Below are 12,182 nucleotides of genomic sequence, written 5' to 3'. Positions count from 1 at the left end.
CTCCGACAGTTTTTCACACCAGCACCTCCCTGGACAGAAAGTAATGTGCGTGGCAACATCAAGTTTTTGTTTGCTGAGTTTTGACTGGTTTTGGGTTTTCATATGAGCCGTGAAAACTCTCACGGAGCCAACTTTAAAAAATGTATTTATTTTTGGTTGCGCTGGGTCTTCACTGCTGCACACAGGCTTTCTCTAGTGTGGCAAGAGGAGGCTACTCTTCGGTGCAGTGCAAGGAGTTCTCATTGCAGTGGCTTCTCTGTTTCAGAGTTCAGGCTGTAGGGCACAGAGGCTCAGTAGTTGTGGTGCTCGGGCTTAGTCACTCCATGGCATGTGGGATCTTTCTGGACCTGGGACTGAATCAGTGTCTCCTGTATTGCAAGGTGAACCCTTAACCACTGGACCACCAAGGAAGTCCTGGAATCAACTTTTGATGGAAATGCCATCGGTTCAAATGCCAAGACCAGGAGGCTGGGGAGAGGATAAATTGGGAGACTGGGATTGACATATACACACTCCTATATAAAATACAGAGGACTAATAAGGACCTACTGTATAGCACACGGAGCTCTATTCAAAACTCTGTAATCACCTATATGGGAAAAATTTGAAAAAGAGTGGATGCATGCTTATATATATAACAGATTCAGTCTGCATGCAGCAGAAACTAATACAACATTGTAAATCAGCTAGACTCCAAAACAATTTTTTTAATGCCAAGACAGTTCTTCTAAGACAGACCTTTTGAGTCCAGATATGAGGAAAACATTAACCATATCTTGTCTGGTTGTTTGTAAAAGCTGCAGCAGAAAAAAATTTTTTCTTGATTATCGGCATCACTTACAAATCTTACAAGTGGTGAAATGGCATTTGTCAGTGAAATCTGTTGACTCATCAGCCTGGATAAAGAATCTGTTGTTTTTTCAGTTAATTACCAAGAAAAAAAATGTCTTCAGCATCATGTGACATCAGTATGTCTCGTTGTTGCTCCCTCTGAGAGTAGAATCTTTCCACTCTTTTGTTGAGCATCTTGCACTAACATTTCACTCATATAATTTTACACACTAGCATTATTAGTTTCTTTTTTTCTGAACAATAGATCTGTTACAAATAACTTGTTCTTTGAGGCTTTTTAATATAACAAATGTGGCTTATAAAAGCCTTCATCTGTTTGCTTTGTGATACCATAGATTAAAATTAGCACATTTGTCAAATGGCTGTAATTTGTAGTTAAATTCTTTCCAATTTTGCTAAAGCCAGGGCTACATTTGTAAGTCGTAATTTTTCATCACTAAGCCTACCAGATTTGTCTACAGTCCTAAGCTCCTCCTCTTTCACTTCACACCTCATAATAAAACATCACCACTTTGAATCACTAGACGCCTTTGTAAAACACAAATGCTAATAAGATATACAATAAAAGGGCATCATAATAACAGGAAACCCGCAAAAAAATATTAAATCATTCTGAAATTCACTTCTAACCCATATAATTCATGTTTTACATTGTTCATATCAACAGCAAAGTGGTAGGGAGGCCGCTGTGTGTGCTAAGTCTCTCAGTTGGGTCCAAATCTTTGCAACCCCATGGACTGTAGCCCACCAGTTTCCTTTGTCCATGGGGATTCTCCAGGCAGGAATGCTGCAGTGGGTTGCCATGCACTCCTCCAGGGGATCTTCCTAACCCAGGATCGAACCAGCTCTCCTGCATTGCAGGCGGATTTTTTACGTCTGAGTGCCAGGGAAGCCCAAGAATACTGGAGTGGGTAGGAATGCCACTAAGTCATGGGAAAAAAAATATTTCTTTAGAAAAAATTTCCTCTGATTTTTTTTTTTTTTTTTTAACTGCAATGCCTGGCTTGTGGGATCTAGGTTCCCTGGCCAGGGATCGAAGCAGCACCAGGTGCAGTGGAAGCGCACAGTCCTAACCACTGGATCGCCAGGGAAGTCCCTCCTCTCGTTCTCTACCACATCAGAAAGTGTGTAAGTCAGTCAGCCGTGCGTAATGGGGAGGTAACCCGGAGGACAAGGGTGTGGTCATCCATCTTCACCTCCTCGTCTCCAGGCAACAGCATGTTCACACGTGATGGACAGACTTGATCTCATGCTGAAAAATGAGCAAGGCCCCACTCACTGAGCACTGCAGTCGGGGCTGAACAACCCCTCACAAATGAGTTCCGAGGCTGCTCCATTAGGGTCCATCCCTGAAACCGGTGGCATCACACAGCACACGAGGTTCAAAAATAACGCTGATTTCTTTTTCTCTTCACAAGACAGAATCCCTAACCTAGAAACATCTCAAGTAAATTCTGTGGTTCTGCAGAACTCACAAATCTCTGCCTTAGACTATCACTCCTGTCTGCTGGTTGATCCACGCTCCAGCCCAAAAGAAGCGTGGAAATACACGCGCCCACATCCTAGGCCTTAAATTGAAGACCCGGAAGTTGTTGCACTGCTTCCGCTCTCACTCTTTGGCCATGCCTAGATGCAAGGCACACTGGGAAATGTCGTGTCTATTTGGGAGAACGTACCGGGAGGAAGAGGAGAACAGAACTGTGAAATAACTGTCCTATTAAAAACTCTTTCCTTGTCTGCTGCTGGCAGCACACTGAGCCCCGTGAGGGCCATAATCTCATCACTGGGCACCTGGTACCCAATGGCACTATGAACTTGGCTATGACCAAGCACTGAGGAAACAGCTATACTCAAAGTGGGAACCTGAAAGTTCCAGAAGAGCTGCGCTGGTCATGAATGAATTCTGGTGGATTTCAGTAGGAAGACAGGACAGCATGGTGGAAAGTTTGAAATGAGTGCTGACTTTATAAGTTCTTATTTATTGAAGAGTTTGTTTATACTCTTTGAGCTGCATTTCCAAATTGGGATAAAACAAAATGGGCGTAATATTATCCATCCTGTGGAGTTATTGTGAGAATTATATTTAAAGTGCATAAAGCTGGTCTTCAATAAATATTGGCTGTTAGTTTAATTTTAGTAATAACCCAAGAGGGAGGCTTCCATTACTGTCAACCATTGAGACAAGGATGACGATGCTAATTACCATTTGTTGTGCTATTAGTGTAAGCTTTACATATCTTAACTTTTTTGACCCTATGCTGCTACTGCTGCTAAGTCACTTCAGTCGTGTCTGACTCTGTGCGACCCCACAGACAGCAACCCACCAGGCTCCCCCGTCCCTGGGATTCTACAGGCAAGAATACTGGAGTGGGGTGCCATTTCCTTCTCCAATGCAGGAACGTGAAAAGTGAAAGTGAAGTCACTCAGTCGTGTCCAACTCTTAGGGACCCCATGGACTGCAGCCTACCAGGCCCCTCTGTCCATGGGATTTTCCAGGCAAGAGTGCTGGAGTGGGTAGGTGTTATTATCCCCATTTTATAGAAGAACAAACTGAGGAAGAACAAACAAAGGAAAATTAAGCAACTAGACCAAGGTCACATACCTGTTTACAGTGGAAGTGGGCAGTTTGAGCCTCAGAGCCAGTTGGTATCTAGGTACAACTGGGAACTGGACCATCTGGTTTCTTAAAGATTTTTTTTTTTTTTCCAGTAACAGATTTAAAGCAACTGCTGGGCCTCTGATGTCACCCTGAAATCCTTTGTCCAGCTTTGCCATTGACCTACTGGGTCACCTTGGGCCAGTCCCTTCCCCTTCTTGACCTCAGTTTCCTCCTTTTACAGTGAAGAGTTGGACACAATGATCCTTGATCCTGAACTGTAGCTCAGGAGGAGGCATTTGGGAATTAGGCCTGGGTAGAGGTCTGCCTGTGACATCATAGAGGGGAGAATTCCATAAGAAGTCAGGCTTTCCTAGAAGCCCCGTCTGATGGTTAGGTGATTAGGCGAGACAGGTTATCCAGGAAGGGCTCTTTTGGGCCCATGTGTTAAGCTTTCCTCATTCCAGGGTTCCCAGCATAGTCTCAGATCAATCTTCCATGTCTGCAAAGGCTCAAAATGAAGCAGACACTGACAACTCAGATGTGTTGTCTCACCCTAGCTCATCAACCCCATACCATAGGCCAGGCCACGGTGGAGTTCACCACCATCACCAAGGTGCATCCCGTCACCATGGTGAGTCCCACCATCATGGCTTATCCCATCATCGTGGTGGACCTCACCACCCTGATGAATTCCAAGACTTCCATAGCAATGTCTTCTCCCACCATGCCCACCGCTCCTATCACTCCCCCAATCATGGTGAGTCCCACCATCATGGTGTAGACCATGGCTCCACATCCCTTTCCCAGGATCCTTCCCGGGACACTCTCATCTCCCACCAATCCTATGGTGAGGACCACTTTGACAATGAGCATCACCATGGTAGCAGGAGACACCATGGGAGGTCCCGCCAACACAGGGAGCCCAACCACCATGGTGGGTTTCATCACCACGCTGAGGTTCCTGACTATAGTGGGCTCCATCGCCAAAGTGAGGCTTACCACCATAAGGACTCCACGCAATCTAGTAGCCGCTCCCACCTCAGTGAGGCCTATCATCATGGTGGGCACCACCACAGAAGGCCTACCTCCATGATGTCCTACCACCAGGGCCCACCTCACCACGGCGAACACCACCACAGAGAGCACCAGCACAGGGAGCACCAGCATGGCACACATCCTCATGATTACCCCCACCGAGATCAGCACCATGGGGAGTACCGTCATGGAAGCTCCCAACTCTTTGGCTCATACACGCCCCACGCCGTGACCTTAGGCTCCCTCAGCTCTGCCTATTCTCGTCCAGCGGTCTTCCAGCCCAGCAAGCCAGACCGAAAGAGCTCAGCCTTCAGCTTGGCTCGTTCTCTTAGTACAGTGAACTCACACCCCTCCGAGACCTCCAACAAAGTCTATCCTCAGGACTCCTCCTCCAAAACCTCGGAAAGCTGCCCTGAAGAAGACGAGCACGTTCAGAAGCGCAAAGGTGCGTCTTGAGCTCACCCCTCACCCCCAACTCCAGCTGCCTGGCCCAGGTTCCAGACCTGAGTCAGGCCTGGCGTGTCCTTCACAAGGCTCGCTCTCCCCTGCTGGTGTAGTCCACTGGCTCTTCACGCGCCTGACCGTTCATCCTCCAATTTTTTATTCCTGGAATTAGGCACCTCTTCAGGCATCAGTTGTTGGTTCATTCAGTCACTGTCTTCTTCATTCTCGTGTTCACTTCTCAAATGTCTCCTATTATTGAATGTGAAAGCTGGTGTAGGTCACTTATACAACCAAACCCAGACTGCCCAGTGAAGGGGTCCATCATCTGTATCAGAACAGCATTCTGGATGCTGTTTGTCCATTTTCCCCACTAAACTGTGACCTTCTTGAGGACAGAGGGAAGAACCAGTGCCTGAACGAGGGCCTCGTTGGAGGGCAGGGAGAACCTTGCCTGTTAATATATAATCCTCCCCAAATTGTTCCCTAGTAGACATGGCATTAGCTTCTTGAACAAGAAGCAAGGGATTTGTGTCTGTTTGTGGAAGAGAAGGCAGTTAAGGGGGGGAAGATATATCAGAAGCATCTTATGGGGAGAGGCCGAGGTTACCAAGAGGATGGGGTGGCGAGGAAGACTGGGTCTTCCATGTGTAAGCTGCCATGTGAGTAAAAAGCATGGAGTGTAAGAGCCTGAGCCCCTGAAATATGCTCAAATCCCAAGCAGACTGGCACCTGCAAGGCAGGGTCAAGCCTTGGCTTCTATACCAGTGCAGGACAAGCATGCCTGCCCCTGAGTGAGCTGACAGCAGGCAGGCCTGGGAGGGTGCCCAGAACCCTGGGTCCCTTGCCCCCAAGAACTTGCCTTTCTGGCCCCCTTACAGTTGGCCGAGCCCTACGGACCCACAAGAAGGTGCACTCTTCGGACTTCTTGTATTGGTTGTGGGAAAAATTAAGCCAGCTCATTTGGGGTCTTCGGAGAATGCTCAGGAAACTGGTTGACTCCCTGGCCTTTGAAACCTTCATCATCTTCATCGTCTGCCTCAACACCATCATGCTTGTGGCTCAGACCTTCGCCGAAGTCGAGGTCCGGGGCGGTAAGAGCCAGGGAGCCCTGTTCACGTAGAGAAGGCCGTTGATGTTGGTCTGGGCCTCCTGTGAGCCTGACCAAGTTCCTGGTGATTTAAACAACTTAGCCCATTTGATCCTCACCCTGGGAGATGGGCGACATTGCGCAGCAGTTAGAGTGAGGCTCAGAGAGTTTTGCTGAAGTCAACCAGACCACCAGAGACAGGAGGGTCTTCTAAGCTTGAGTGTGTGCTGTTTGCAAGTACAGCCACCAGGTGGCGCATCAGCTCTAAGTACGTTGATTTTTGCGCAGGAAGGATGCCCAGAACCCATGTCCGCTGGACGGGTCAGGAGGCCCTGGAGGCCAGGAGACCCTGGAGGGAGGAGGCTGGGAAAGCTGGGAAGAGCGTCCTTAAAACTCCAGGGAGCAGAGTGAAGGAGAGGACCTGCCACAGGACCCATAAACTAAGGAGAGAAGAAGAGTGGGCTGATGTTTCTTGCAAGCAGTTTAAGGCTCCCTTGGAAGCCCTTTACTATGTGAAGTGCATTTAATTCTCATGAAAATTCTATCAGGCAGACTGTTATTATCACCATTTCATAGATGAGGAAAGTGAGGCACAGAGCAGTTGAGACACACAGCCATTGGACAGAGCCAGCTTCTCCCTAAATGGCTGCTTGCAAGTGAGGTTCCAGGGAGGAGGAGGAGGCAAGGGCTGGGCTGCTGGGGGCAGGGGTGGGCCTAAGCGAGGGCTCCCTCCTTCCTCCCCACCCCGTGTCCTCACAGAGTGGTACTTCACGGCTTTGGACTACATCTTCCTCTCCATCTACATGGTGGAAGCTGTGCTCAAAATCATTGCTCTGGGCCTCGCGTATTTTTTGGACCCCTGGAACAACCTGGGTGGGTAGAGATGGGGCCTGGATGTCTGTGTGTAGCGGGAGCCCCTGAACTGCCCAGAGGTGACAAAAGCAGGGGGTGTTGGTGCTGGAAGGGCTGTGGGCCTGGGCACGGGGCCTGGGCAGCAGTCTGTGACACCCAGGCACCCCTGTGTCTGCAGATTTCTTCATCATGGTCGTGGGTACACTGGATTTCGTGCTCATTCAGGTCAACTCGTCCTCCACACGTGCAATCCACAACCAAAGCGTCTTCCGCATCTTCAGGGTCTTTAAGACCCTGCGAGCCTTGCGGGCGATCCGAGTCCTTCGGAGGCTCAGGTTAGCAGGACCACAGCTGCCCATGACAAGGCTGTAGATTCCCAGAATGCTTTTCTTATGAGTCTCCTGCCTTTCACTAGGCTCAGTCTCTTATTTTCCAGAGAGGGGCTGGGACCCTCTGCAAAGTAACTAGCAAACCAGGGACCTACCGCCTCAGTCATCAGCAGTCTGAAATCTGTCATCACCATCGGTTTCTGGGCATAGACTCCCACCCCACTGACACAGCCTCTGTCTCGAACTCTGCCCACAGATTCCTGACCAACCTCCAGGAAGTGACCGGGACCCTGGCCCGGTCCTTGCCATCCATCACCGCCATCCTCATCCTCATGTTTACCTGCCTCTGTATCCATGTCGTGGGGCTGGGTGGGAGCATGAGGTGCTGTCATGGACAGAGTGGTGAGGCGGAATCAGAAGTTGGGGGTGGTGAGGGGAGAGGAAGAGGGGGGAGAGGACCCCGTGAGCCAGGTTTGGTCCTCAACAGCCAGTCCTGTTCTCTGTGGTACTCCGGGCACTGTTCCGCTACTCTGACCCCAAACGCTTCCAGAACATCTTCACCACCATCTTCACGCTCTTCACCATGCTCACCCTGGACGACTGGTCCCTCATCTACCTGGACAGCCGGGCCCAGGGTAGGGCAGGCCTCAGGCTGGGTGGAGGGCAGGGACTGTCTGGGTAGGCAGACCTTGAGGGCTCAGTTATCCCATCTGCCAAGTGGGGCTTCTGAGCTGCGCTGACGGGGGTGTGGTGAGGATCGGCAAGGGACTCAAAGCTCAAAGGAGCCCACCCCGTCTCTTCCAGGCGCCTGGTACATCATCCCCATTCTCATGATCTATATCATCATCCAGTACTTCATCTTCCTCAAGTGAGGACCCGCCCCCCTGCATGCCCCAGCTTTACACCCCCCAACCTCACCCCAGGGGCACCCCCTCTGTGCTCCTTTCACTATGGTTTTGCCACCACGAACCCAGAGGAGGGTGCAGTCTCCCCTCCAGCCCCCTCCTGTCTCTTGCCCCAGCCTGGTGATTGCTGTCCTGGTGGATAACTTCCAGATGGCACTGCTCAAAGGCCTGGAGAAAGAGAAGCAGGAGGTAGTGAGGGGATGGAGTGGGTGGACCCATTGGGAAGACACGGGGAGGGGGCACAGAAGCCGCAGGGAAGGGTGGAGAGTGCTCTGGGACAGGCAGACATGGGGCTCTGGCAGAATGGAAGCCTCTTCTTTGCAGAAGGCGGCTGAGCTCCATGAAAAGCTGCTGGATGACTCAGTGACGAAGCTCATGGAAGCAGGTACCAGCACCCCACTTCTTCCCTGACAGACAGAGAGTGCCAGGACCAACTTTACTTATTTATTTATTTTTGGCCACACTGGGTGGTTTGCAAGATCTCAGTTTCCTGACCAGGTATCAAACCCAGGTCCCAGGAGTGAAAGCGCCAAGTCCTGTCCAATCAGGAGAATTTTCAGAGCTTAGAACTTTGGTCCAAAGAACTCCATGACTGTCCGCCACACTGATAGTCAATTCTTGAAAGACCCATTTACAAAACAACTAACTAGCCACATTCAGTTCAGTTCAGTTGCTTAGTCGTGTTCAACTCCTTGTAGCCCCACGGACTGCAGAACGCCAGGCCTCCCTGTCCATCACCAACTCCCAAAGTTTACTCAAAATCATGTCCATCGAGTCAGTGATGCCATCAGACCATCTCATCCATCCTCTGTCGTCCCCTTCTTCTCCTGCCCTCAATCTTCCCCAGCATCAGGGTCTTTTCCAAAGAGTCAGTTTTTCACATCAGGTGGCCAAAGTATTGGAGTTTCAGCTTCAGCATCAGTCCTTCCAGTGAATATTCAGGACTGATTTCCTTTAGGATGGACTGGTTGGATCTCCTTGCAGTTCAAGGGACTCTCCAGAGTCTTCTCCAACACCACAGTTCAAAAGCATCAATTCTTCAGCGCTCAGCTTTCTTTATAGTCCAGCTCTTACATCCATACATGATTACTGGAAAAACCGTTGCTTTGACTAGATGGACTTTTGTTGGCAAAGTAATGTCTCTGCTTTTTAATATGCTGTCTAGGTTGGTCATAACTTTTCTTACAAGGAGTAAGCGTCTTTTAATTTCGTGGCTGCAGTCACCACCTGCAGTGATTTTGGAGCCCCCCCCCCCAAATAATGACTGTCACTGCTTCCATTGTTTCCCCATCTGTTTGCCATGAGGTGATAGGTCCAGATGCCATGACCTTGGTTTTTTGAATGTTGAGTTTTAAGGCAACTTTTTCACTCCCCTCTTTCACTTTCATCAAAAGGCTCTTTAGTTCTTTGCTTTCTGCCATAAGGGTGGTGTTATCTGCATATCTGAGGTTATTGATATTTCTCCCGGAAATCTCTGAGATCTAGCCACATTACAATTCACCGAACATTCATTTCTGTTAATAATGTACAAAGTTTATAGCAGTTGGTCTTATATGAGATGATTTCAACTGTCCTTGAGGCTTTTGTCCAGGTATTATACATGCTTGTCCAGAGTCACTCAAAGTGGATTGAGAGTCTATAAAAATGAAGTTTCCTGTATGAGTTTATTTTTACACATCTGACTTTCTGGGTGAACAGATTTTGAGCCAATGGCTTTGCCTCCTGCTGAAAAATGTTCAGAACTTTAGAATCTGAACTCCGGAATCCCACTCTTAGTATAATCAACACCAAAGGATTAAAGGCCCTCAAGTGTCACCTGGCCCCTCACCTGTCCTCTCCATCTTGGGCACTCAATGCAAAAAAAGCTTAAAACAAAAAGAGGAATTAATTGTCTCAGATTACTTAGCAACTTGTCTTCAGCTGAAGGCAGGAGGAGAAGGGGACAAGGGGACAAGGGCTTGATGTTCCCCTTCTTTCTCTACATCCAGAGCCTAAAGAGGTGCTAAGTGAACACACTATACAGAAGCAGCTCATTGAGAAAAAGTTTGGAGCCATGACTGAGAAGTAAGGAGATGCAAAGGGAGGGCAGGTGTCGGGTCTGAGGGGAGAGGCCTGGGGGCCGACTGGGCCCGGACAGCTGCGGGCTCATGGCTGTGCTCATGGCGGGGATCCTTGGCACAGACACCTGGCTCTCAGGAGAGCCTTCTCCCGGAAAGCCAGGCCTGCCCCACCTCATCTAGACTGGCTCTGAACCAGCCTTCCAGGCTCTTCTCTGCTGTTGGCAGAGCTCGAGCCCCAAGCTCTCTGTGATCACGGCACCCCCTCATCGCCCTGGCCCATCCTGGCTTTATGCACAGCACAGCACATACGTGTCCACCTTCAGGCCTTTGCCTGCCCTGTTCTCTCTGCTGGGATGTTCTCTGGCTGCCGACAGCAGGCATGGGTGATCAAGAGCTGGAAGAACTGAGAGCCAGTCCTGGTCATTTCACCTCCTGGCTGCTCTCCCAGCTGCCCTCCGCCCTCCACATCCCAGGTCCTCAGCCCCTAGCGTGGGCTGGGACTTGACTCCTCTGTGATATTTTCTTTGGGGGTTTCTCAGCCTCCAAACTCTTCCCCATTGGCACACCTTCGCCTCCACTGAGAGTGGTCTTTGTTTTTGTTGCTGTTTTGCCTGTTGGTTTTAATCTTTCTTCCTTCTACTTTTTATTTACTTAGCGATCTTTGTTTAAAAAAAAAAAGTTTTGGCTTTTCCTGCCTTCTCTGAGTTTGCAGCCTTATAAGGGCTCCTGCCTCCCTTTGCTTAAGGTCGGGGCACCTCACTTTGACCTTCCCTGAGTGTCTTCATCTTGAATTCATCCATCCTCTAAAAACTTCTTCCTTGAAGCCCGCCTGGTCCTCAGGACACTCCCCACTGTTCACAGATCTGGGCGCGCTGGGAACCCTGTCTATGCTTAGCAAACCCTCAAAGTGTCTTTCAAGCTCAGCCCAGTGATGCTTCCTCCAGAAACCTTTCCTGATACCCTGGTACCGGGTCAGGTTTTCCTCCTCTGGGTCCCTCAGTGCCCTGTGTTTACACTTGTCACCGGTGTAAACACCCTGGGTTTGCCTTCTTGGCTCTGTCACAGACTGAGCTGCTTGTGGCAGGAGCTGTCTCTTTTTTGTTTGTGTCCTCCAAGCACCACGCGATGTTCAGCGATTTCAGTGTTGTTTGATGGCTGGGTTGATAAGGCACGCTGGCAGTGAAGGAGTTAATGAATGGGTAGTGGGTGGGGGTGGGGGTGGGGCCAGGGAAGAGCAGGTGGATGGAGAGATAGGTGAGAGAGGGAAAGGGTGGGATGGTCCCATGGGTGAGTCAATGGATAGATAGCCCGGCGAGTGTACCAGTAGGTGGCTGAGTGGGTGCATGAGTCAGGGTGGGGTAGGTTGGACGGATGCAGGGGCAGGTGGTTGGGAGGTAAACAATCCTCAGAACTCTCCATGGCCCAGGCAGATGGTGGGGCTGCAGGGTATATGTGGAAAATGAGATACACCATGGAGGGCCCACACAGAAAAGGGCTGGCCGTGGCTGAAAATGGAGGCATAGGGTGCTGTGAGTGGGGGGTTGAGGGGTGCGGAGGCGCTCTGGGGGCTGAGATGGCCCAGCTTTGCCCCCTCTCCACCGCCCTCAGGCAGCTGGAGACCCTGTTCCACTTCCTGCAGCTGGTGGCTGGCGTGGAGCATTACCAGCTGAAGTTCCGCTCCCAGGCCGCTGTCATCGATGAGATTGTGGACACCACATTTGAGGTGAACCAGGCAGGACCTGGGAGGAGCCAGGTGGAGAGGGCGGGGCACTGGAAGTGGCCCGAGTGAGAGCAGTGTGGGCCTCCCAGAAGCAGAGGCCGGCGCCATCACTTCCCACCCCCTCCCCCGCAGGCTGGAGAAGAGGACTTCAGGAAGTGACCCCCAGAGAGGCAGCCTGGGTCCAGACTTCAGCCTCTGGCTGGCTGTCCACCAACTCCGGCCAAGTCCCCATACCCACTGGAAAGATCACTGGGCCTGTGGGAGTTGGGGGAGGTGGCCAACAGAGTTTTAAAACCCCA

At 50.3% G+C, this 12,182-nt stretch overlaps 1 protein-coding gene and 1 long non-coding RNA gene across 4 annotated transcripts in view; one reads left to right on the top strand and one right to left on the bottom strand.

Annotated features, from left to right (window-relative positions):
• Window positions 1–3,542, bottom strand: part of LOC132344209 (uncharacterized) — a 15,171-nt gene extending 11,629 nt beyond the window's left edge. The window contains exon 1 of the long non-coding RNA XR_009493370.1: window positions 3,455–3,542. This is a non-coding gene — a long non-coding RNA (uncharacterized lncRNA). The remainder of the gene's footprint in view (window positions 1–3,454) is intronic.
• Window positions 3,498–12,182, top strand: CATSPER1 (cation channel sperm associated 1). Of its 3 annotated transcripts, XM_059883097.1 has the most exons (13): window positions 3,498–4,082; window positions 4,559–4,931; window positions 5,809–6,021; window positions 6,777–6,890; window positions 7,048–7,204; window positions 7,455–7,546; window positions 7,690–7,833; window positions 8,003–8,066; window positions 8,220–8,292; window positions 8,428–8,488; window positions 10,092–10,167; window positions 11,772–11,886; window positions 12,016–12,182. In XM_059883097.1, the coding sequence occupies exons 1-13, from the start codon at window positions 3,966–3,968 to the stop codon at window positions 12,040–12,042; spliced, it is 1,626 nt and encodes a 541-aa protein (XP_059739080.1). In that variant the 5' UTR covers window positions 3,498–3,965; the 3' UTR covers window positions 12,043–12,182. The 3 variants fall into 3 exon arrangements, with proteins under 3 accessions (XP_059739080.1, XP_024843337.1, XP_024843338.1); XM_024987569.2 differs by having other exon boundaries at window positions 3,498–4,931; XM_024987570.2 differs by lacking the exon at window positions 6,777–6,890 and having other exon boundaries at window positions 3,498–4,931.

The sequence above is a fragment of the Bos taurus genome, chromosome 29 (assembly GCF_002263795.3).
Source record: "Bos taurus isolate L1 Dominette 01449 registration number 42190680 breed Hereford chromosome 29, ARS-UCD2.0, whole genome shotgun sequence".
Lineage (NCBI taxonomy): Eukaryota > Metazoa > Chordata > Mammalia > Artiodactyla > Bovidae > Bos > Bos taurus.
Note: the sequence above shows the minus strand (reverse complement) of the source record. Positions and strands in the feature narration are given on the sequence as shown.